Source organism: Euleptes europaea, chromosome 21 (assembly GCF_029931775.1).
Source record: "Euleptes europaea isolate rEulEur1 chromosome 21, rEulEur1.hap1, whole genome shotgun sequence".
In the NCBI taxonomy this organism is placed as follows: Eukaryota; Metazoa; Chordata; class Lepidosauria; order Squamata; family Sphaerodactylidae; genus Euleptes; species Euleptes europaea.
Genome location: NC_079332.1, coordinates 1,704,145 through 1,729,118, shown reverse-complemented (window position 1 = coordinate 1,729,118; position 24,974 = coordinate 1,704,145). Strand labels below are relative to the sequence as shown.

Genomic DNA, 24,974 nt, shown 5'->3' with positions numbered 1-24,974 from the left:
AAACCTTCAGCCTGTGTGGCTGAGTGCCTACGCTTAGAAGCAGCTGCCACTAACCTCTTGATGTGACAAAATATGCACATTTCCTTTGAAGACCGGAGCTGTCGGCACGTTTCGTCTCACAGATGCCACAATTGGTCAGGAGGCTGCAGTAAATTTTCAGCTAGGTAGGTGTTAATGAATTGGATTCACTGTGGTTTTAATTAATGTGATTTATATGGTGTTTAATGAGCAGCGACAAACACGTTTAAACCGTGTTGTTTGGATCCCCCCTCGGCCCCACAAAACTGCTAAGGTGTGCCACAGCTTAAGTTATCTGTGAATAATTTCGAGGAAAGCTCAGAAACCAGTAAGAGGTGGAAAATGTGTGGGACCTGAGCGTGCTTCTTTATTATGCTTCCTAATGCTTGGGTTCTAATGCAGATATTCAGAAAAGAAGAATTGGTTTTTATATGCCGACTGTCTCTACCACTTAAGGGAGACTCAAACCGGCTTACAATCACCTTCTCCTCCCCACAACAGACACCCTGTGAGGTAGGTGGGGCTGAGAGAACTGTGACTAGCCCAAGGTCACCCAGCTGGCTTCGTGTGGAGGAGTGGGGAAACAAATCCCGTTCACCAGATTAGCCTCCACCTCTCATGTGGAGGAGTGGGGAATCAAACCCGGTTCTCCAGATCAGAGTCCACCGCTCCAAACCACCGCTCTTAACCACTACACCATCCTGGCTCCCTACTACAAACTACAGGTTTGCGAGAGGGGGCTACTTCAGAAGACAGGCTTGAAGACTCCCAGCATGTGGACATCTCGCCAGTTGGTGACTGTGGTTGTAGCTCCACCTTTTCTTTGCCACATTAGTTTTTAACGTGCGTGACGTTGCTGGCGTGGTGGATCCTTCCAGCTTGCCAACCCCCGTCCCCTGCATTCTGAATTGGTAAACTCCAAGAGTGTGTTCTTCCCAGATCATCTGAGTTGGCGCTTGGTGATAAAAATCACTGTCATACTACCATGTCTAAGGAAGGAGAAGGGCTGTGGCTCAGTTGGTAGAGCTTGGCGTGCAGAAGGTCCCAGGTTCAATCCCCGGCATCTCTAGTTAAAGGGACTAGGCAAGTTGGTAATGTGAAAGACTGTGATGGACCCAGGGTCTGATTCAGTATAAGGCAGCTTCATGTGTTCATGTGGAAAGCGGAGAAATACCCAGAGATGAATGAGTAGATGAATACGTTAACCGAATATGCGACTCTCGCAAAATCAATATCCTTTATACATAATAGACCAGTTTCAGAATTTCAGGAAAGAATGGAATGTTTTTTTCAATCATACAGTAGAAAATTAAGAATAAAGTTAAATCAAAACAGAAGAAGAAAGATTTAGGTAATACGTGTTTTACAACAGCCGTGTTATTAGATATGAAGATTCTTTGAGAAAATAGGGTAATGCAGCTTAAAAGAGGTGAATTACTAAAACGTGAATTTAAACTCCACATAAATTGTAATATGTTAATGTGTATATGTTTGTGTACTGAAATAAAACTTAAATTGTTTAAAAAAATAATAAAGGATGCGGGAAGGTCTTACATTCTTAGTCAAAATCCTGCAGGTCACAGAAAGGCACCATTTTTCAGGCCACTCTCTGTGAAAAGGCAAAGCGACCCAGGCCGCCCATTCGGGTACGTGGAGGGCAAAGGCTGGAGATGGCTGCCAGTGGGAGTTCTCCAGACTATCCAGAGCCAGGAATCGGAGAGAGCAGGTGTTGCCCAGTCCCTTTTGGGCAGAGGCTTTAAATGCCCAAACCTCAGATCCCTTAAGGAAGGCCGCGGGCGCTTGCCCCTCTCCCCAGCGTCCCGAAGCTGCGACAGGGTTGCTGTATAATGCACTGATCGTGCTGTTCTCAACTACATTATGACTGGAGAGACTTGTAGGGCCGGCCTCCAGTATAAGCTCTAATGTGTTGGTACCGGCATAATTGCCGTGGATTTCCCCTAAGGATTGTGCTGTAGTTGAGAACTGAGAATTAGGTGGCAGCCATCACCACACATAACCAGCTACAGTTCCCAGGACTCCCTGGGGCAGGGGAATGCATTCAATGCCATTTTAAACCTGCAACAAACAACTAGTTTGCAATACACTAATAGGCTCCTTCGCATACCCATGGCTTCCATGATGTCATCCCCCTCCCCAAGAACATGGATAACAACCCCCCCTTTTTTTTGCAACATAGAGAGTTCCAGCAGACGGGAAAACAATTCTGCCAAATTATTTCCACTCCTCTGCTGGCTCTCACTTGCTACTCTCTCCGCCTTTGTGCCTGTTTCGTGGAGGCCTTATTTCCCTTCACCCCAAGGACACCTAGACCAGCAGGGAGCAGAATAGGCGAGTGGCGCGGGGGAGGTCAGAACCCATAGAAGCAGGCAGCCAACGAACAAGGGAGAAACCTCCGGAGGTCTGGCTCCAATTCCTCTTTCCTAATTTTAGACTGCAATCAAGACGTTTTAACTGGTTAACTGCACTAATTAATCGATTACTGCCTTAATCCCTAATGAGATTATGTTTTGATGCCTGGACTTCATGCTGACTCCCAAAAAAAGGCACCTTGCACTGGGGAGGGGGGCACAAAGGGAAAAACTTCAAACGCGGGAGTGCCACTGCAATTCTATCATTCGAGCACACTGTTTTGATCTTCAAATGGCAGCTGCTGTGACTTGATGTGGGTTGCAACTTCTCCTGTTTTTAGAACGTTGGGGGACTCTAGACGTTCCGGTCCCATAACAGCAGTTTTCTATGGGGGAGAAAATAAATAGAAGGCATGTGAAGCCACCTCTCTTGCTATGTGCACTGTTGTGAGAGCCAGCATGTTTTAGTGGTTAAGGTGTTTTGTACTAGGATCTGGGAAACCCAGGTTTGAATCCCCCCTCTGCCATGGAAACCTGCTGGGAGATCTTGGGCCATTCGCACACTCTCAGCCTCAACCCTGGCAAGTATTTGGATGGGAGACCGCCAAGGAATACCAGGGGGCGTGGCGCAGAGGTAGGCAATGGCAAACCCCCCTCTGACCGTCTCTTACCTTGAAAACCCTACGGGATCGCCATAAGTCGGCTGCGACTTGAGGGCACTTTACACACACACACACACACACACACACACACAATTGTGCCTCTCTCACACACACACAATTGTGCCTTTCCCAACTCGATCAAGTCAGTTGAGAAGGAATCTCGTGAGTTCACAGGATATAAACTGCACGTTAAAACCAGAGAAGAATGAAGAACTCGCAGGACAAGCGCTTACAAAACCAGCGGATCTTCATGAATGTCATTCGCTCGTGCTTCATGGCACTGTGCATGTAACAGAGAGATACGGGACGCCCACAGGCATATAAATGTTAAATATCGGCAGTTCAGCGTCCAGCATGCAGCTGGCATCGGTTCAGTGTGAAGCAGGAATGGGGCACCGTTTTCAGGCCTGGCTCTTAAAGGTAGCCAGGGTTTATTCTCTTTCCTCTCTCCCCTTGCCCCGCCCCATTCATGACCTAGGTTAGTGATTGAGGAGAGGGCTCGGAAGGTGAAGGCCTCTTTCTGGGTTATAATGACCGGGCGAGGGGGGGGGGAGCTACCCGGGGGTAGCATCTGTACAGCAAGGATTCCACATAAGCTGCTTGGTTGCGCACCAAGCCCTGTGTGGCAAGGGAAGGACAACTAGTAAAGCAGCAACCAGAGGGAAGCGATGGTGCATATCTGGGTCTCCGTCCTGCAGAACGCCACCCTGGCGTGTTGCCTTGTGCAAGAATTAGGCCTGACGAATCCTCGCCGGCAGGATGCAGAACTGGCCGGAGCGGCTGGGCTCCTCCTCCTGGATGTGTTTCAAAGGAATGCGTGTAGGTGTGACGGCCACGATGTAGGTCACGGGCTCCCCACCTCCCGTGCGTGGTATCTAGACCATGTTTATTTCATCTTTTAATAAGGCAACCTCTGAGCAATTATGTGGTGTGCGAGTTGAAAATTGGCTGCTGAGCGAACACTGCGGTGCTTCCTCTGCCCCTTCTTCCGCAGGGGGATTCCGTTAGCGGCAGGTCCTTTCATTTGTTGCCACCAAGCCCCTCTCGCTTCTCCCCAGAACGCCAGCTGAATTTCAGTAGCTCCTCAGTCACCTTATGCTTGATGCATAAGCGCTTTCTTGGTTAGTGTTCCTTTAGGTCCTTTTGTGGGCTTGGCTGTTCAAACTCTGTTCAATTCTGAGAGGTTTGCAGGGGGAAATCTTTGTACAGCAAGCCTGTATTCCTTCCCTTCTTCAACATCCTTGTCGTTGACTAGCTGCTGCAGCTTATTATTGCTCTGTCCTCCAGGCAGGATTAAAAAACAAACAAAACTCTGTTATCCTTTGCCTTGGAAAATAAAGCTTGCTTTTCCTCTCGTGCAGTTTTTGGGAAGTATTCAGTGCTGACTCTCTGAAAGGACATAGAATCACAGAGTTGGAAGGGACTACCAGGGTCATCTAGTAAAACCCCCTGCACAATTCAGGAAATCCAAACTATCTCCCCCCCCACACCCCCAGTGACTCCTACTCCATGCCCAGAAGATGCCCTCCCTCTCATCATCTGCCTAAGGTCATAGAATCAGCATTGCTGACAGATGGCCATCTAGCCTCTTCTTAAAAACCTCCATGGAAGGAGAGCTCACCACCTCCCGAGGAAGCCTGTTCCACTGAGGAACCGCTCTAACTGCTAGAAAATTCTTCCTAATGTCTAGACCAGTGGTTCCCAAAGTGGGCGATATCACCCCCTGGGGGGCAGTGAGATTACCTAGGGTGGCACTAAGAGGCAAGAGGGCAGCAGGGGGGCGCTAGAGGTGGCCCCCTTCAACTGTGTTGTTCACTAATTTACAATAGATCAAGCTATGGCACCATGCTGGCAAATCTGGTGGAAATTATCAGAATTTCCCCCCAGATTTTGAAGAGCTGGTATCGCTGGATCAAGTTTATCAGTTTTGTTGAATAAATGTCAACTAAAAAGTTTTAATTTGATTTGGAATAGATGTGCAATTAATGGTTACTGTTAACATTTTTACTTTTTTAAATTTTTGATTGTTATTATCTTCTTTAGTGAGTCATGCAAACCCCTATTTTGAATAATGCTTTTTATAGGATAGGGAAGGGGGCGCTGGGGTTGAGTTTGTGGAACCGAGGGGGTGGTGGCCCGAAAGGTTTGGGAACCGCTGGTCTAGACGGAAATTCTTTTGATTTAATTTCAACCTGTTGGTTCTGGTCCGACCTTCTGGGGCAACAGAAAACAACTCGGCACCCTCCTCCATATGACAGCCCTTCAAGGGCTTGAAGATGGAGGGGTAACTCAGATTACTTTCCCCCTTCTGTGTGTCTTGTTGCTTTGACTTTGGTGCATTTATTTATTTTACTCGCAAATTTCGTTTCTGCGGCCCTCCTGAGCCGACTCAGAGACCCGTTTGCTCGGGCGCAGCTGAGAGCTCGCCTGCTCCGGAGGTCCAGCAACTGCCACGGAACGTGCGGCCCTGGCGGCATTCCAACAGCAGACGCCGCCCTCGCCGGACCGTTCGCCACTCGCCGGACCGTTCAAAATCGTAACTAAATACAGCAGCATGTCCGGTTTTTGCCCCCTTACCTCCACCCTCCTCTCCCAAGGTTCCCTGGCTTGATAGAGGTGGGTACAGTAGGCGTTTCGGTGCTGGTATGTGGGGTGTGTGTGTTTAAAACTCGCATCGAGCGAGTTGTTAGGTTTTCTACAACTCTGAACAAAGCCAGTCGCCGGGGTCAGTTTCCAAATAGTCTGTTTGCAAGTCAACCCACATTGTCTATTTCACCTGGATCTACAGCAGGGGCATCCAATCTTTTGGCTTCTCTGGGCCACATTGAAAGAAGAAGAATTGGCTAATACTAACTTGGGCCGCTCATAAAATACATTAACACTAACGATAGCTGATTCATAATGTTTTAAGTAAGTTTACGATTTTGTGTTGGCTGCATTCATAGCTGTACTGGGCTGCATGCGGTCCGGGGGCTGCAGTTTGGACAAGCCTGAGCTACAACATAGGCTCTGGTTGTTTCTTAAAGCACAGTTGGTGTATGATCGTGTGTAAATATCAGATCTAGCCTCTGAGGGAATCATTAAGTAACCACTGCTGCATATCATTTGATTTTTTTTTTTAAAGACCACTAGGAGAGAGAGACTTAACTATATTAATCAAAGTAGCATTGAGTCCTGTTGGTTAACAAGCGCCACATGTTTATTTGCTCGGGCCAGTCCTGAAAACCAGCAAATTCTTACACATTCTGCCTTGAATTCTGGTTCCGCCGCTATGGCAGTATAGTTTTTAAAAAAATGTATTATCCGCCTTTCCTGCTGTGAGACTTTAAGGTGGATCACAAACTTTTAAAACAGGCATATAATAAGGCATATAATAAGCAATGCAACAAGACTGGATTATAGAATTAGAGACCAGTGCACCTGCTAGTGCGAAAACCGCGCTTATGGAGGCTGCACGTGGTTCCCTTCTCCTTCATCCTGGCTCCTTAAGCTGACGAATAAGAGAGCAGGTCATAGGCCCCATGCTCATTACTGCCCTGTGGCAGCGGCATTTGTTGCTTATAATAATGTTTCTGGCCCCTTCGCCCTTGTAGCTTAAGATTCAGCGGTTTCAAGGAGAGGAAGGGAAGCCCCGATAGAAGTCCTCCTGCGTTAGGGAGGCACACCTTGTGGGCCGTGGCCATTACCTGGGTGGGTTAATCGCTTCTCTTGCAACTCCCTAGGCGATGTGGCTGACTGTCGAGCTGGTTGGACACAGTAGATAGATGGTAGGCCATTCCTTTGCCACTACATTTCTGAACTGGTAGGAACCGTCTCCACCTGTGCTCATCATGAGCCTGCGCGACCTCTATGTCTTCAACTCAGGTGAGATCTTACAGTCTTAAGCTTCTCGGGGCTGTCGTTCACGCCTTTCTTGTATGCCAAGACAAACGCACTGGCCAGGTAACGGCTGCTTCTGACCAGAGGGTCGATCTGGTTGCGCTGGAAGCTACACCTACAACCGCTGTCTGCTGCTTTATTCTGTCTGGGGATTTCCCCCTGAAGGTGTCAGGCAGGGTTCTGCTAGAAAAGAGTGTGAATTGTGGGCGACGAACGTGTAGTTTCGGTTTTGTTAAGTGATTTGCTGGTGTCTGGTTGGTGTCTGTGGAGGACTCCTGAGAAAGGATACCTTCGTAGAATAGCAAGACGTAAAACGATGCACGTGGCATTGACATAACCATTGGGGAGCACAGCTCCTCCCCATAGTACAGGAGGACTTGTATGCATCATTGAAGACAGGTGAGTCTGTGTCAACCTGTTTCAGGGGGTGACTGTTCTAGGTGTATGAAATGCTCCTGGGATTTATCAGCTGAATTATTCCCCATCTTCACCAGGTGTTTATCGGGGCTTCTGGGTGTGTCAGGGTGGTTGTGGCGATGCCTTTCTTTATAATTTGCACAAAGACCCTTTCAAATTATTTTGTTGTTGTTCGTTTGAGCCTGGTGGAGATAAATGTATTGTCTGCCTTCCGCTTAAACTCTGGAGTGGAAATGAGTGTGAGCCAGTAGCAGAGGTCAGGTCTAAAATGAGAGTAGGAACTCCAGCGTCTGGGCCTTTGGTGGTGGTGGGGCGGTGGGATATGAGAGAAGAAATTGCCTCGAAAGGAAGGCCCTTGTAAGCCCCTGCCGGGCATGGACTGGAAGGAGGGAGCGGAGAGGTCAAGTAATCCCCTTAATGAGTGCCTAATAATAAATGTTCTATCACAAGTGGGACTCGGTGAGAGAAATGGTTTTGTGTGTGAGAGCGGCTCCTTCAAGGGTGAACATGCCTGGAGCAGAAAGCGCGGCAGCCAGACTCTCCCCCAGACAGGGGCGGCGGCAGGTGGATTTGGGTGCCCAGCCGGTTGCAGCAAAGACTAATGTGCCTCCTGGAGGGAATGGTTTGTTTTATTTGCACAAGGGCCACCCAGATAAGCTTTTCTTTCTCGCTGCTGTTGGTGCCCAGTGGGAACCACCAAAGCGGCTCTTGGCCGAGGCTCTGTCCTGGGTGCTGAATTCACTATGAAATCTGCGTGCGGAATGGGAACGGGGAAACCGACCGCTGTCAAAAACGCCTGTTATCTCTCTTGGCATATCGCGTGGCGGGGAGGAAGGGGAGCACAGATATGTGACTAGATGTGGTTTAAATTTCACTATGGAAGGGTTTGTTTTGGACATTTCTTGCCTGAATGTAAAACCTCTGTAGAGTTCTGGTGTCTAGTTATGACTGTTTTAGGGACAGGAAGAGAGGAGAGCCTGAAATAAGGTATTAATTTATGTCAATGGGATACATTTAGTGTTCTTTTTTTTAAGACAAGGGGCTGGGATTAGTAATCTTGTAGCTTGCTTATTCATCTTCTACTGTGTGAAAAGGAAAGATAAGCGAATAGCGAGTATTGATCTGAACAAACCACGCTTGTCTTTAGTGGTGCGTTCAACGCTATTTGCAGCTTATTCTTCCTATCAGCTAATAAGATCCAAGTTACTGATCTGTTTTCCCTCTCCTCTCCCCTTTCTCTCCATCCTTTGCAAGCTGGAGATGCCGACGACCCACCAAGAATCACTCAAAATCCAGTCATCAATGGGAATGTAGCGATGGCTGATGGCCACAACAACACGGAAGAAGACATGGAGGATGGTAAGTTGCCATCCTGCTTAACTGTGGGTGGCTTCTTCTTCTGCACGGAGCAGCATGGTTGTCCTTCTCGGAGAGGAATATCTTCCAAAGTGACTGGGACTGACACAGAAAAGGTAGCCCTAAAAAGCTTCATGCTGCAGGAAATATGGCTCACTTAAAAAAAAAACATGCAGACACAATTTAGCGTAGCATATTTTAGTAGGCATTGGTTCTCTGTGTAGCCATCTTTTTTTACGTTTGGAAGGCCCCTGGGGGTCTTCTCCTGCCGTTCTAAGGATCCTTGTAGCAGTTCTCAGTCATGTCCCAATTTTAATCATTGGATAGTACCATGGGGGGGGGGGCTGCTGGAATGCAACAGAACCAGGCCATCTGGAAGTCTACTTGGTTCAGGAAGCATTTCTTGCAAACTATTTCACACTATTTTGTACTATTTCTGTCTAGAACAGTAGCTGTGAACTCACTGGTCAGGGCCCCCATGTAGGGTGCATGCCCTATAGAACCATTGGAAAAGAGCAAGAGTCCAGGAGCACCTTATGGACTAACAAAATTTCTGGTAGGGTGTGAGCTTTCGTGAGTCACAGGTCACTTCTTCAGAAGAAGTGAGCTGTGACTCATGAAAGCTCCTACCCTGCCAGAAATTTCGTTAGTCTTTAAGGTGCTCCTGGACTCTTGCTCTTTTCTGCTGCAACAGACAGACTAACACGGCTACCCATTGTGATCTATAGAATCCTGATTCTTTCCCCCTGCCTTGTGTGCTGGCATATATTGTTTAACTGTTGTAAGTTGCTGCGAGACCCCCTTGGATGAGTGGTGACTAAAATAAAAAATCTAGTATATAAATAAAAAATAGAGATGGATCTGTGCCCTCCTGCCTCTTGTTGCATGTACCTGAGAGGGGCAGCAGTAAGTTGAAGCGAGTTCACTCATTGGTTGGAGGGGGGATACCTCCCTGGCTTTGGTCTTGCTCCTCCGTTCCACAAGCCTCCTGGTGATCCTGGGCTAGGGTTTCTTGTCCCCGGTTCTCTTGGTCCGCTGCCCGAGTCCCTGGTCATGACTTCATGTGCCTGCCGCTGGTTGTGACCTTATGCCCAGGGCCTGCTGGGTCTGGAAAGCTTGGAGACTGCTGATTCAGGGCATTTGTTCCCTAGATATGTTGACACTCGGGCAGCTTACAAGCTTTTATGGAACAGTTTGGAACAGGAGGAGGACTTGGGGGGAGGCACAGGGCCGAGACTGTCATGGCATCCCCTTCCACTGCGGCTGCTGTCCCGCCAAGAGCTGTGAAATTTAACACTGAACACATGAAGCTGCCTTATACTGAACAGACCCTTGAGGGTCCATCAAAGTCAGTCTTGTCTACTCAGACCGGCAGCGGCTCTCCAGGGTCTCAGGCTGAGGTCTTTCGCATCACCTACTTGCCTGGTCCCTTTGACTGGAGGTGCCAGGGATTGAACCTGAGACCTTCTGCATGCCAAGCAGATGTTCTACCACTGAGCCTCTGAGGTGGCCCCTTGTCTGTTCTCGATCGTGACTTTTGCTGCGTTTCACGCACCACAGCGGGATAAAGTGCCTGTTCAGGTGGATTAGCAGCAGAAGCCTGGTCATGCTGTACGGAACCAAATATGAAGCCATCCAGGTTGCGGAGCTTTTGCTGATAACCCCAGACACCCTCCCCCCAAAAAACTGTACTATTTTGGGGTGTTTCCCCCCCCCAAAAAAAACATGGTCCAACATCAGATCTTTATTACATCTTGAAAGACTCAGTCTCGTTAAAAGGGGATTCCCCCCCCCCCCCGTTTTGCCAGATGAAGTCTTAATACGGTATTACTTACTACTTGGGAAGGGGCCGTGGCTCAGTGGTAGAGCATCTGCTTGGCATTCAGAAGATCTCAGGTTCAGTCCCCGGCACCTCCAGTTAAGGGGACTAGGCAAGTAGGTGATGTGGAAGACCTCTGCCTGAGACCCTGGAGAACCGCTGCCGGTCTGAGTAGACAATACTGACTTTGATGGACCAGGGGTCTGATTCAGTATAAGGCAGCTTCATGTGGTATGGTGCTTATGTTGGAACCTAAAGGTGACTCTGGCGAAGCACAACATGACAATGTGAATTCCTGTAATCGCCCTGTAATTTAACAGCCCTCACTGGTGGAAAAGTTCTTGGATGCTAACAGGCCAGTCCTAAACCTCTCTGCTTCCAACCTGACTCTTCACAAGGGAGCCCCCATCTCTAGTCGTCTGCCTGCCTGCCTGCCTCTCTGCAGGTAGGCAGGACTGGAGGGCAGAGCCGGGGTTGACTCTGAACTGGCGAGGTTGGGTAGTACCAAAGAAAGGCCGTCCCATTGACCCTGAATGAGGACTGCATTCCTCTCCCTGTGGGCAGTGGCTCGTGCAGCTCGACTAGAAGGATCAGAAGTGCTGGCCCTTCTCACTTGGCTTGAGCGCGTCCGCTGGTGAGGAGGGCATGCCGTCGGTTTTGGACTCGCTGGCTCTCATTGTGGTTCCTCCTGGTTCTCCTCGTGGAATCTCTGGGCATTCTTCCTGCCCTTTGGGAGGGACTCTTAACAGGAAACACTGCAGGTTACCTGTGCTGCGTATCGCTACCCTGACAGCTTAACGAATGGTAACCTGGCTCGGGAAAACAGCTGCATGCTTCCTAATTGAAATTCATTTGGGAGGCAGTGGAAGGCAGAATGCTCCATAATCAGAAACAGGACATTTGAATCTCCTTCCATTTGACTGCTCACACACACACACACACACACACACACACACACACACACACACACACACACACAGAGTTACAAAATGCATGAATTAGCTGTTGAAATTGCAAAGAAGCGCATTATATCTTTCAGTGGGCGCTTCTCTGAAATAAGTGTGTTTTTTTGGGGGGGGGAACAATAGCTTTATGTCTGATGCCATGACACTCACTTCCAAGCTCTTATTTCGTCAGGAATGGTCAACCTTTTCACAAAGCTCTGTTTAGTCTGTTGCCGAGGGTTCCTGGCTGACGTGCCTGGTGCTTTGGATGTGAAGTGGATTTGAAGTTCCTCTCGCTAGCCTGTTGTGAAAAGACTAAGCGCTGCACAGCTGCGGATCACTGCGCATGTGCCACTTCTGCACTCTCAGCTGCCCTTGAAGGCCAGAGATCTACTAGCACTAGTGGCGGTTGTACAGCATCACAAGTTCCTAGTTGTTTCTCCCCCCCCCCCCCGGGTGGGGGAGGACTCCTTTGTACAAGATTGTAAAATCATAGATTTGGAAGGAACCACCAGGGTCATCTAGTCCAACCCACTGCACAGTGCAAGAAATTCACAACTACCTACCCCACCTCACACCCCCCGTGACCAGAAGATGGCCAAGATGCCCTCCCTCTCATCATCTGCCTAAGGTCATAGAATCAGCATTGCTGACAGATGGCCATCTTGCCTCTGCTTAAAAACCTCCAGGGAAGGAGCTCTTACCGCCTCCCGAGGAAGCCTGTTCTACTGAGGAACCGCTCGAACTGTTAGAAGATTCTTCCTAATGTCTAGACGGAAATTCTTTTGATTTAATTTCAACCCATCGGTTCTGGTCCAACCTTCTGGGGCAACAGAAAACAACTCAGCACCCTTCTCTATATGGCAGCCCTTCAAGTACATGAAGATGGCTATCATATCCCCTCTCAGTTTTCTCCTCTTCAGGCGAAACATACCCAGCTCCTTCAACCTTTCCTCATAGGTTGAAGGAGCATCCCCTAGTTGTGACACAGTTTATCATTTTACTTGCTCTAAATTGGCAGGCAGGGCCTTTTTGGTAGCCCAGAATGTTGTGTTTTCCAGCGGTGGAGCTTAGCTGCCTTTTTTTGTAACTCACTCGGCTTTATTATCCGCCGCGATAATCCCCCGATTCTGAGGCTGCGACAGGTCTGCACATTTTGTGCCCAGTCATCTGCATGGTTTCAATTGTACCGGTGTAATCTGTTTGTCGAGAGAGGCGACGCGCCCTCTTGCAGGCCAATTCTGTGGGTCGCTGCGAGCTGGGTGCGGACTTGTGGTCGGCTCGATCCCGAGGAGCTTGTTTTGAGGTTACTGTTGCCACGGTGGAAGCTGAGGTAGGAGAGAAGAAGAAAAAGGGTGCCCCTTGGCCCTTTGGATATAGGTTGGGGTGTTGGTAATTCCTTGTTCCTGTGTGCTGGCCACTGCACGTGACCCATGCAAAATCCTGGTGTGTTTTGCCGTATAGGTGCAATGCCCATCTTTCAGCCTGGCACCTGTGCCAAAGGTCTGTGCTGCTGATCCCATCCACGCTTTTACCTTGCATGGGTGGGCCTGTTGATCAGGCCGTTTGGCCAGTGGCACCTTCAGCCTTTGCAGACACTGGAGCCGACCTGACCCTAGGTGGCAGCATGTGACAGGAAGTAGCGTGACATCAGAGCCGCATGACAGGAAGAGAGGAGGCCCGCTCCCTGGCGGAAAGGGGTCTTCTCTCCCACTGAGCGGCTCAGCTTGCATGCAAAGAGAGGCTGGGGAGGGTCCGACACCGTTGCTTCCTGCGCACACGCCTTTAGCAGCATAGCAATAAAAAGTGGTCTCAGGACTCTCAATCCTGCCGATGGGACTCTTGCTGTGCCCAGTCCGTCCGTAATTGCTCTTTTGGTTCCTTCCAGACACGAGCTGGCGCTCAGAAGCAACGTTCCAGTTCACAGTTGAACGTTTCAATCGGCTGAGCGAATCGGTCCTGAGCCCCCCCTGCTTCGTGCGGAACCTGCCGTGGAAGATTATGGTGATGCCGCGACTTTACCCGGACAGGCCGCACCAAAAAAGTGTAGGATTCTTTCTTCAATGCAATGCTGAGTCTGATTCCACGTAAGACCTTTCAGATCTTTAATCTACCTTCCCGCAGTACATCCACCCGCGTGTCCCTGTAGCTGACATGCACCCAGAGACTCGGACTCTAGGGGCAGTGGATTAAAATGAGAAAAGCCAGTCAGTCACTTTAAAAAAACAAAAAACAAATCCTTTATTGATGTGTGTTACTCAAATTCTGGAGCGTATTCTAGCCTGCTTTTTGTTCCAAGCTGCTGTTGCTCATGGCTGCAAGCATCTTATCCTACCTGCCCTGTTCTTAAGATGTGCTTGCGCTCAACGTAGGCAGCATTAGCGAGCCAGGAAGCGACTATATGTTGCGTGTACTCATGCAGAAAGGGGGCAACGTTGTGGAAGGCCCATTTCGTGCCGCATGCAAAACGGGGCATAGACCGCTGGTGGTTTAGCGTTTCCAGAGAGCAAAACATGAAGAGCGGAAGGGGTGTTTTTCTTCGACTGGTCCAGCCTTCCATATAGGAATGTGCAGTGCTCTCACTTTTGTAGAAATTGTCTTTGGAAAGATTGCTGACCCTGAGCCCTGTATAGACCAAACCTGATGGTAAATTGCTTCGGGTTGGTAGTAAAAAGTGTTGATTCATGCTGGTAGTCTGGTCGCTAAATCCACGGGCCCAGTGGAGATGGATCTTATTGGAGAGACCCTCCGAGCCTCTCTTGTAAACCGGCACCAGAACCCCAGTAAATCTCCATGTTTTCTGCACCCCACATCTGTTCTTAGTGGTGCAAAATGTTTTCCCGATCTACCTGCCAGTCTGCTCTCGGGATCTTGCAATGAAAATAGCTCCTCGAGTGGTTTTTATGCCATCTCTTTTCCCCACAAGATGAAAATAAGTAGTTGCGCTCTGTAAACTGTGCATAGATTTCCCACACGAGCTCCTTCAGCTGGCTGTGAGCTCTTTCCCTCAAAGTGTTTTCCTTGCCTCTTTTGAGCTGTGGCATTTCCTGAGGCGGTCCTTAAACAGTAACCCGCAAAAGCGGGAAACGGGGAGCCGTGTTTAAAATGGCCGAAACGGCACCTCTTCTCCTGTTGCTTCTGTTCTGTTGATTATCGCTGATGGCTCCGGAGCGCCGAAGCCAAAGTTTTGAATCCAGGGGTGAGAAAGATGGGGAAAGCCCCGCAGTTCCCTGCAACTCAAGCGCGGAGCGTTCTCCCTTTAATCACTGCAGGTCGTGGTCCTGTCACGCTCAAGCTGTCCTCAAGATAATAAATTACAAGGACGACGAGAAATCTTTCAGCCGCCGGATTAGCCACTTGTTCTTCCATAAAGAAAACGACTGGGGCTTTTCCAACTTCATGTCATGGAGTGTAAGTAAAGCTGCGCTTCGGCGGGCGCACATGGAACATGTCTGAGGGGGTGCGCGTACAGGTATCGGGCGCGTACGTCAGGAAGTCCCAGTGGAGCCATCGCTTCCAAATCTCTGTGTGTCACCGGGGTTGGGAAGGTACAAATCCTCCCCCTGCATTTATAATGGCTCGGGTTCGAGGCTGGATTGATTGCACTTTCCGTTCGCCTCGCTACCGGCGTCCGCAGTCGGCAACGGTTGGGCTAGTTGATGCTGGTGCTCCTGACTCATGAGGTACTGGGCTTTAGTGAGCAGGAAGCTACTCATTCAGCCCCCCCGCCCCGAACATGGCAGCCTCGCCCTGTTGGGGGATGTTTCCCAGTCGCTTCATCTCCCCCCTCCACCCCCTGACTGTCAACAGCACTGTTGTACCAATGTGAATGAGGCCAAGGAGAGCGGCTGAAACACTGCGGGACGTGATGCGCTTCTCCTCCCCACCCCTTCCTTTCCTTTCCTGGATTCATTTGCACAGCCACCCGGCTCCCGGTGCTGGCTCAGGGCTCGTGCCGCTGTAGCAGAGGGCGGAGGGGAGGAAGAAAGTAGCTGGCATTGATTTTCAAAAAGAGATCATCTGTAGACAGCATGAGATGTTCTGATAGCATTCAACATCAACGTCAAACTTCGGCAAACGTTATAGATTTTAGCTGGAGTTTCTCCCCACTCCCCTTTTAAAAGGAGTTTTCTAGATTGGCCTAAATTTCCAAATGTGGGGGGCGGGGAGAGCCACAAACAGTCCGAAAGGTTGTCCGGCATCTGATTTTTAATGTACTTCGTGTTGATTTTTTTTAACAGGAAGTTACTGATCCAGATAAAGGCTACATAGAAGACGACAAAGTCACTTTTGAAGTCTGCGTTCAAGCCGATGCCCCACACGGCGTGGCGTGAGTAGCTTTTTTTCTAAAAAAAAAACTCCGTCTGCCACACACAAAGCAACGTTCAGTGGACTCTCCAAAAAACAGATCCTCCCTTTTCTCAGAATTAGTTGAAAGGCCGCCTCGTCTCGCTGTGAAAGTGTGTAAAAGTTGTAACTGGCTGGGACCCTTGAACCCTCTCAGAAGAGCAAAGATAGAAAGGAGGAAAAGGCGTGATCAGGTCTTTGAAATTTAAAGGGTAGTCCTAAAAGAGAGTTGCTCCAGTCTAAGCCCATTCGTTCCAGTGGGCATAGACTGGAGTAACTCTCCTTAGAATTGTACTGCTGATCAGGTTCCTTCTCTCAGAGTGACCAGGTTCCTTCTCTCATGGCAACTTTAATAGGGCACAAGCTCTCAAACCATAAAGTGCCTAATCCAGGAGCAGAATAGGACAGAACCAGGCTAGTTAGAGTGTTGGGCTAGGACCAGTGAGGGAGGCCTGGGTTCAAAGCCCCCGCCCCGCTCCTTTGCCATGAAGTTCACCGGGTGACCTTTGAGCCAGTCATTCTTTCTTGGGCTAGCCTAACTCATAGGGTTGTCGGGAGGATAAAAATGGAAGAACCGTAGAAGCCCGTCAAGGGCACCCCGTGCTCCTGAACCATTTGTTCATGTGAATGTTGCCAGATTGCGCATCACCACCCACCTCTCGGGGCGGCTTTGTCCAGCTGAGAGAGGAGAGGACTGCTTCTTCACTAGAAAGCAAAGGAAAGAACTCTGTGGGGACCACTCCTCATGATTTTAGTCAACGTGGCATTTGTGGGAGAACAGTACATGGGGAATGTGCTCTTGCACAGTTGAACGCATTTGACCAGCTGACGGAAGTCTGATGCTGAAAACAGTGCCCATGTATTCAGATAGTTTCACATTTGTAAACCGGAAATGCACCCTGATGGCCACGCGCGCATGTTTTAAACCCAACCCCTGGCTTTTTCTAGGTGGGATTCCAAGAAGCATACAGGCTACGTGGGGCTGAAGAACCAGGGAGCAACCTGTTATATGAACAGTTTATTACAGACACTATTTTTCACAAACCAGCTGCGAAAGGTAAGCTCAGAGCTTTGTGCCTTCCTTGTCGGTACACTGCTGATATGGCTAGAAAATGGGGGTGAGGAGCAACCCGCTGCGTAGCTGAGAGGTGTGGCCGCACATGGGGGTGGGGGGCAGTCCCCTAAGGAGACGACGATCAGAGAGCACAGTCCTTGGCTTCGGTCTGACCTTCCGGTTCTGTTACATCTGCTCCCTTCGTTGTGCCCAAAAGAGAGGTTCTACACTGTTTTTGCAGTCTTCTCCCCCACCTTTTTTTAGGCTGTCTTCGGTTTCTTGAGGACAGGTAGGAGGATTTACTTCTAGAATATCGGGGAAGCTGCTTTTCAGTCCTGTTTCCCTTCCGTCCGTTCCATTATATGCAGGGACACCAGGTCTTTTCATGAACTGCCGGCGGTGGTATTGAAAGGTCCTGCTGGATCAGACCAAGGCCCATCAAGTCCAGCAGTCTGTTCACACAGTGGCCAACCAGGTGCCTCTAGGAAGCCCACAAGCAAGACGACTGCAGTAGCATTATCCTGCCCGTGTTCCACAGCACCTAATGTAATAGGCATGCTCCTCTGATCCTGGAGAGAATAGGCATGAGCATAAGAACATAAGGAAAGCCCTGCTGGATCAGACCCAGGCCCATCAAGTCCAGCAGTCTGTTCGCACAGTGGCCAACCAGGTGCCTCTAGGAAGTCCACAAACAAGACGACTGCAGCAGTATTGTCCTGTCTGTGTTCCACTGCACCTCATATAATAGGCATGATAGAATCAAGGCAATATTCCTTCTCGTCGCAACTGCTCCACTGCCCCCCAAAAAGTCCACCTCTCAAATAACATGCCAAAGTCCTTGAGTGCTTTGAAGGGTGCGCCTGCTGTGTGTCCTTTGCAGAGTGATTTGTAGCCATCCCAATCAGGGCTTTGATGGAGGGGGGGTGGAGACTTCTGAGCAATGTGGATCAGCCTCTAACTGCCTCGTGCTCTGGCTGCTTTCATCTGAACCGAGAAATGGAAACTTGCTTCCCCCCTTTCTACACAGCCTCGCCATGGCCCTTCCTTTTTGCAAGCTGCCCTTCTCATTCCTCTTCTCCGCGCCTTCACAAGCCGGGCGTCTTCCCCCTCCTAGAGCAACTCACTGTGGCGAGTCCGGCCTTTTGCCATTTCACATTTTAATCCCTTTAAGGCCCCCCTCATCTAAATTCGCCGCTGTTCTCAATCCTTCCCAGTTGAATATAATCTGTGAATTGCATTAGTGTATGTTTCCTCCCTCTTCCAGGGTGATTAACGGATCAGTAAACCCCGCCTAACCCCTTTCCCTCGCGCTTCCCTCGTTGGCACGGTGCCAGTTCCTGCCCTCCTTGTATCCATGTTAGTCACATGGCTTACAGTTCCTCGTTGTAAATGGGTGAGGGAGTTCAACCGAACTGTGTCTCGGGCCAACAAATTCATGCCCTTTCCTTAGCGGTCGAGGTAGTACTGAAATCCCCAAAAGGTGCTCAGTCGATGTCAATCCTAAATGGTCGGGATGAAACTGACAAACTGTGAATGATGACGCGGCGCCAGAAAACCCTTTCCCACAGTCCTAATTAAACTGGATGCTTTTGTAGGCTGTGTACATGATGCCCACAGAAGGAGATGACTCATCGAAAAGTGTTCCTTTAGCATTGCAGAGGGTGTTCTATGAGCTTCAGCATAGCGACAAACCTGTAGGAACTAAGAAGCTAACCAAATCGTTTGGGTAAGTGCTGGCTAGGTACCCGAGCCTCCCCGTCCCCCTCCCCCTTTAAAAAAAACCTGCTTTCCTCATGCCAGTTTCTGTGATTTCTCATGGTCGTGCTCTTCAGATGGCTGAAGCGTTGTCTGGCAGAAGAGGTCCAGGGACTTGTTCCCTGCTGTGCCAGACAGGAACTTAATGGGCGTTAAGTTACAAGGGGGTTGGTTCTGGTTGAACTTGAGAAGGAACTTCCTAAGACCAGTCCGGCAGTGGTGCCGACTTGAGTCGTCTGCGTGTGCTCCCCCTCACTGGAGGTTTTCGAGCAAAGTCAGGGATGCTCTGGCTTTGGGTTTCCAGACGACTGAGGTGGCCTCTTAAGTGCTCCTTCCAACTCAGGCTCTTTGAAAACGGCTTCTCGTAAACTGTCACGCTTGAAGGACGTAGCGTGTTTCAGAGTCATACGCTCTCTTGCCCCCTGTGGGATATGTGAAGGGTTGTGTATTGTGCAGTTTAGCCATGCATGTGTGGAAGGGTGCCACTTTCCCCCGATGCTACTTTGAACCTGGTGAACAACTCGGGAACTGAACAAATCAATGCAAATCCTGGATTTCCTGCCTCCTGGGGGTGTCTAGACAGCGGGAATCTGTAGAGCTTCTCATTCTGTGCTTTCATTTGGAGGTACACCCACCTTCATTCGTCCCTGGCCTGTTTTTTTGCACCGGAACAAATAGCTCTAATGACTCTCCGCTGTTTCAAATGTTTTTGTTGTGGAAGTGGCAATTTTTGTTTGTCTTGTTTTGCTTAAAGATGGGAGACTTTAGACAGCTTCATGCAACATGACGTTCAGGAGCTGTGTCGGGTGGTATGTATCATTGCCCGTTGCTCTCTTTGCTTGATGTGTGGTTGCGAGTAGATGGTAGTTCCGTACTGCATTTCCCTAAGGGCTCGATCCAGCAGGGAGCTGTCCTGCGCAAGCCTCGTCGGAAGCAAGAGAGGTTCCTGTGGGATTGTACACTCTGGGTCCAGTTTATACCAGACCTTGGCTTCGGAACCTGTCTCGGTTGTTAATGCCGAGGCCTGGAATTTGCACCATCACAAGCGTGCTTCTGTGCAGGTGAAGAGTTCCCTTGCGCCCGCGCTGAAAAACAGCCATCTCTCCCTCGTTGGCCGTTGCCGGACCGGGCTTCATTTCTAGAGAAGTGGCGCTCAAGACAACGGAGCGCTGCCAACTCTCCTCTAGAAAGTGGGCACCGTTGAAATAATGGGATGAGCCGTGTAGGAAATTGCTCACAGCAGGGAGACCGCATTTAGCAAGTGAAAAATCAGAGTGTTGGTAGCCAGTGTGGAAAATCAGAGTGTTAGTAGCCAGTGTGGTGTAGTGGTTAAGAGCGGTGGTTTGGAGCGGTGGGGTCTGATCTGGAGAACCGGGTTTGATTCCCCACTCCTCCAAATGAGCGGCGGAGGCTATTCTAGTGAACTGGATTTGTTTCCCCACTCCTCCACACGAAGCCAGCTGGGTGACCTTGGGCTAGTGACACTCTCTCAGCCCTACCTACCTCACAGGGTGTCTGTTGTGGGGAAGGGAAGGTGCTTGTAAGACGGTTTGAGTCTCCCTTAAGTGGTAGAGAAAGTCGGCGTATAAAAACCAACTCTTCTTCGTTTTTCCTGTCAGTATTGATTCTTCAGATATGGTGGGTGGGAAGATGCCAGCACACAGCGTTTGAAACCTTAAACCAGAATGCGGGGGGGGCGGGGGAAAATAACTTTCTGTTGAATCGAGAAAGCAAACAAGTCATTCAGTGTGATCTGGGAGCCTCCAATGCTGCAGCTGGCCTCAACTAATTATTTATTTTATTTCTAGCCCGCACTCCCTGGCCAAAACCCAGGCTCAGTGTGGGTACCAACAATAAAATCACTTGTGCCTGGATTGGGTTGGGGGCCGCTTAGATTATTAGATTATAGACCTTATAATTGCACGTGCTTTCCCCCAAGACGTCTCTTCTGTTTCCTTTCAGTTGCTTGATAATGTGGAAAATAAAATGAAAGGAACATGTGTAGAGGGCACGATTCCTAAATTATTCCGAGGCAAGATGGTGGTAGGTATTTGGGCTTGGAAGCGTTTTTTTGGGGGGGTGGGGTTGCGTCTTTGTCGGTGTGCATCTCACTGTCCCCATAAACCTTTTTGTTTTGGCAGTCTTATATCCAATGCAAACACGTAGACTATCGGTCTGAACGAATAGAGGATTATTATGATATCCAACTAAGTATAAAGGGAAAGAAAAACAGTAAGTTGTCCGTTCTCTGTGCAGAAATTCTTGTGTTTCACTGAGACCCTTGGCTTTTCCAAGAAGTCCAGGGCCCGTGATACCAGTTGTAACTGAAAGTAATGCTTCTCTGTGTTCTCAAGCAACAGATCATTTATTGTCCACCCCAAACACAAAACACGCACTAGCCAGGTTCATGTTGGCCAGAGATCTTGGGAAAATCTTTCTCCTCGGTCCGGGATTTGGCTTGGTGGAATCCATCCTCCCGCAGCTATTGGCTTGTAATCAACAGTGTGGTGCCGTGGTTAGCGGGTCGGTCCATGGCCCAGGGAGGCAGAGGTGGGGTGACCCTGGGCCAGTCCCTTTCTGTCAGCCCAGCCTGACCTCACAGGGTTGTTGTGAGGTTAAAATGGAGGAGCAGAGAGCTGCGTACATTGTCCTGAACTCCTTGGAGGGCGGGTGGGATAAAAATGTGGTTGGTTTTTGTGGTGTGCTTGGTCTCTGCTTTGAGGGGAGAGATTTGACAGTGGCCCTTCCAGACGTGTGATTCTGTAGCCCTTTTCAGCCTGATAACTGTGCATGACACAGACATGCCCCTTTCTGTAAAGACAAAGTCTGTGTCTAATCTGAGCTGTATTTCACGTTTTTGAATTCGCCGTTCCCCCATCCATTTATCTGTCCCCTGGAATAGGAATTTTCATTACACTATAAGGGGCACGATCACGTTCAAATAAATATGGTGTACTTCCTGGACCAGTTATTAACTTTCCCCCCACAATGACAGGCATTCGCACAGAATTCTTATCGTTGCGATTTTTCCCTAGTTAGAGTGTGAACAGATTCTGTGACGGTGGTTAAGAGCGGCAGACTCTAATCTGGAGTACTTGGTTCGATTCCCCACTCCTCCACATGAGCAGCAGACTCTAATCTGGGGAGCTGGGTTGAATTCCTCACTCGTCCGCATGAAGCCTGCTGGCTGACCTTGGGCTAGTCACAGTTCTTTCCGAACTCTCTCAGCCCCACCTACCTCACAAGGTGTCTGTTTTGGAGAGGGGAAGTGGAGGGGATTGTAAGTCGCTTTGAGACTCCTTAAAAGTAGATAAAAGCGGGGTTTAAAAACCAACTCTTCTTCTTCTAACACATAAGGTGGAAGGCAAGCAGGTGGCCCAAAGCTTAGTTTTGTTCGTCTGCATTTCTTCTGAAATTATTTTGTTTGCCTTTTAAACAGGACTGCGGTATAAAGCACAGAAGATAACTGGGGTGGTGGCAGATGCCTAAAGATGACTTTTTTTTTTTTTGCGCTGACTGCCGCTGAGTCAAACTGGTGTAAACCTCTGTTCCTCGTCTCCCTCTTTTCCAGTATTTGAGTCGTTCATTGACTACGTTGCAGTGGAACAGCTGGACGGGGACAACAAGTACGATGCTGGGGAGCACGGCTTGCAGGTACGCCGGGCTCTCTCACCTGGCCACCTGGCGGAAGCTTCTGGGGGTGACCCCTGATGCTGAGGACGCTTCGCTTGTGTCCCCGCTTTGTCGATGGAAAAGATCCGCTTAGGTGGGCTCTGCTGATTCTGTTTTTCTTCCCTGGTAACGCAGGAAGCGGAGAAGGGGGTCAAGTTCCTCACGCTGCCCCCCGTGCTGCACCTGCAACTCATGCGGTTCATGTACGACCCCCAAACTGACCAGAACATCAAGATCAACGACAGGTAAGGCTGACGTCGTGTCGAAAGGCTAGACGAAAATACGGGGCCATGTGATGAATTGACATAGAATTGTAGCTTCTGACGCATTAATTTCTTTTGGGGTGTGTGTGACAGTTCTAAAGAAACACGAGAAGTTCAGTTGAATTTTGTCGCATGGTTGGGTCTCTCGGGCCTGCTCTTCCTCTGGCGAGTGGCTCGTCCCCCCTGTGTTTGTTCATGACTAACCGGTTTTGCGTTCAGTAAGCAGTAACCGCACGCGACTCTTCCTCCCTTCAAAACCAGGTTTGAGTTTCCGGATCAGTTGCCTCTCGACGAATTTTTACAAAAAACTGACCCTAAAGATGCAGCCAACTACATTCTTCATGCAGTGCTTGTACACAGCGGAGACAACCACGGCGGACATTATGTTGTTTACTTGAATCCAAAAGGCGATGGGAAAGTGAGTAATGCCGGAGAGCCCAGCCCCCCCTTCCCGCTGCGTGTTCACAGAGCTGGGCTGCCATCTCCTTTTTTTTAAAGCTTGCCATCCGAATCAAACCGTGCTGAAGCCAGGCTCGGGGTTAACTGCACCAGGCTAGACTCACTAGTACAGCACCCAGGCTTCCCAAGCGGAGAATCTGTTGGAATTAGTTCTTCTAAAAAGAACTCTTCAGCCAAGATCCCTGATGTGTGGGGGAGGGGGTTTGCTTCCAGCGACAGCCCTTTCTGCCTCTTTGGCTGCTGTTCCAGGGGAGGTGCCCCCCCAGGAGAGAAACCAAATAGTGTCGTGTGTGTATGTGGAATTCTACTTGCAACCTAGAATCATAGAGTTGGAAGGGGCCACCAGGGTCATCTAGTCCAACCCCCTGTACAATGCAAGAAATTCACAACTGCCTCCCCCACACACACCCCAAGTGACCCCTACTCCGTGCCCAGAAGATGACCAAGTTGCCCTCCCTCTCATGAACTGCCTAAGGTCATAGAATCAGCATTGCTGACAGATGGCCATCTAACCTCTTCTTAAAAACCTCCAGGGAAGGAGCGCTTACCGCCTCCCGAGAAAGCCTGTTCCACTGAGGAACCGCTCTAAATGTTTGGATCCTGGCCTTTGATCTAACACTTCTCCCGCCTTCGTTATTTTCTGTTAACTCTGCGTTCATTACTTCATTGGCAGTGGCTGAATTTGTACCTACTTAGACGTTTGCCTCTATAATTTTGGCTCTTTAGGAAACATTTGTGCATAAGTGGTAGTATTTAAAATCTCCCCTCTAAATGAATCTTCTAGTCCTCGTGGCTGCCAAGGACAGGGGGAAGTCTCATCTTGGTGTTCTGGGGGAAAAGATCCCTACATCTGATGCAGCGTGGAACTTGTTTGCGACAATTTTCGTGTCGTTTCAGTCTGTCTGTAAAACCTATTTTGGTTCTGGCTCGATCTCCGTCAAAGATGTTGGCGTGTTCTTTCCTTCGCAGTGGTGTAAATTTGACGACGACGTTGTGTCTAGATGTACAAAAGAAGAAGCTATTGAACATAACTACGGCGGCCACGATGATGACCTGTCTGTACGGCATTGTACGAATGCCTACATGTTGGTTTACATCAGGGAGACCAAACTAAGTACGTGCTGGCGTAAGTCCCTGGCAGCTCTAGGGGCTCATCTTGTAAGACCTAAAGCAGACCATCACCACAGGCTCCCAAGCTGATCAAGAAATGGCTTAGCAGTTCTGTCTAATGGCTGTTTTGTGTGTTGAAGTGAAATGTGAAGTTGGGGGCAAACACAGGCCTGGGTTTTAAAGAGCAGAAACACACAAAAAACCTGTAGTACCAGAAGGTATAAAAGCGGTTTGCCACCCCTGCCACAATTCCAGCAGCATTTAAAAATGCCATTTAGAAAGGATGAATTCCAAAAGCTCCGCTGGAGGACATAAACATTCTTGTATGCCCAAAGGACAGCGTGGTCTTCAGAATTGATGGCCCGTTCCGGATCGTCTGGCATCCTTTCCTCCCAAGTGTTTCTCCATCAGCTGTAGGACCTGGTTTAGCAGAAGGGGGTTTGTAGTCTCCCACCCAGTGCTTTTGGGCAGCAGCAGAGGCCTAGAAAGGGAATCCATTTAAATATGAAAATCTTGTCTGGATGTTGAGAATATTGCCAAACTTTGTGTGGGGGGGGGGGGGAGGTTCCCAGGAGTAACTGCTTGCTGCTACTATATCAATAACATAAGGGGTGTTCTTTGGCTCTTTCTCTTTTTGACAGACACTGTTTCTTTTTCAAGAGTGTCACAAATGCCTCTGCCTGTCCTTTCCTCCCGCTTCCCAGGTGAAGTCCTGCAGCCGGTCACGGACCATGATATCCCTCAGCAGCTAGTGGAAAGGTTGCAAGAAGAGAAGAGAATAGAGGCTCAGAAGAGAAAGGAGAGGCAGGAAGCCCACCTCTACATGCAAGTGCAGGTCAGCTGTGACAGA

The 24,974-nt window shown here is 49.3% G+C and overlaps 1 protein-coding gene across 1 annotated transcript in view; it reads left to right on the top strand.

Moving 5' to 3' along the window:
• The window catches only part of USP7 (ubiquitin specific peptidase 7), a 49,997-nt gene that overhangs the window by 14,989 nt on the left and 10,034 nt on the right, over positions 1-24,974 (top strand). Inside the window, exons 2-15 of the mRNA XM_056866300.1 lie at positions 8,600-8,704; positions 13,353-13,551; positions 14,737-14,875; positions 15,706-15,794; positions 16,760-16,868; positions 18,461-18,591; positions 19,375-19,429; positions 20,583-20,663; positions 20,762-20,852; positions 22,192-22,274; positions 22,428-22,537; positions 22,817-22,973; positions 23,984-24,128; positions 24,829-24,959. Of these exons, the coding sequence (XP_056722278.1) occupies positions 8,600-8,704; positions 13,353-13,551; positions 14,737-14,875; positions 15,706-15,794; positions 16,760-16,868; positions 18,461-18,591; positions 19,375-19,429; positions 20,583-20,663; positions 20,762-20,852; positions 22,192-22,274; positions 22,428-22,537; positions 22,817-22,973; positions 23,984-24,128; positions 24,829-24,959 (1,625 nt within the window). The remainder of the gene's footprint in view (positions 1-8,599; positions 8,705-13,352; positions 13,552-14,736; positions 14,876-15,705; positions 15,795-16,759; positions 16,869-18,460; positions 18,592-19,374; positions 19,430-20,582; positions 20,664-20,761; positions 20,853-22,191; positions 22,275-22,427; positions 22,538-22,816; positions 22,974-23,983; positions 24,129-24,828; positions 24,960-24,974) is intronic.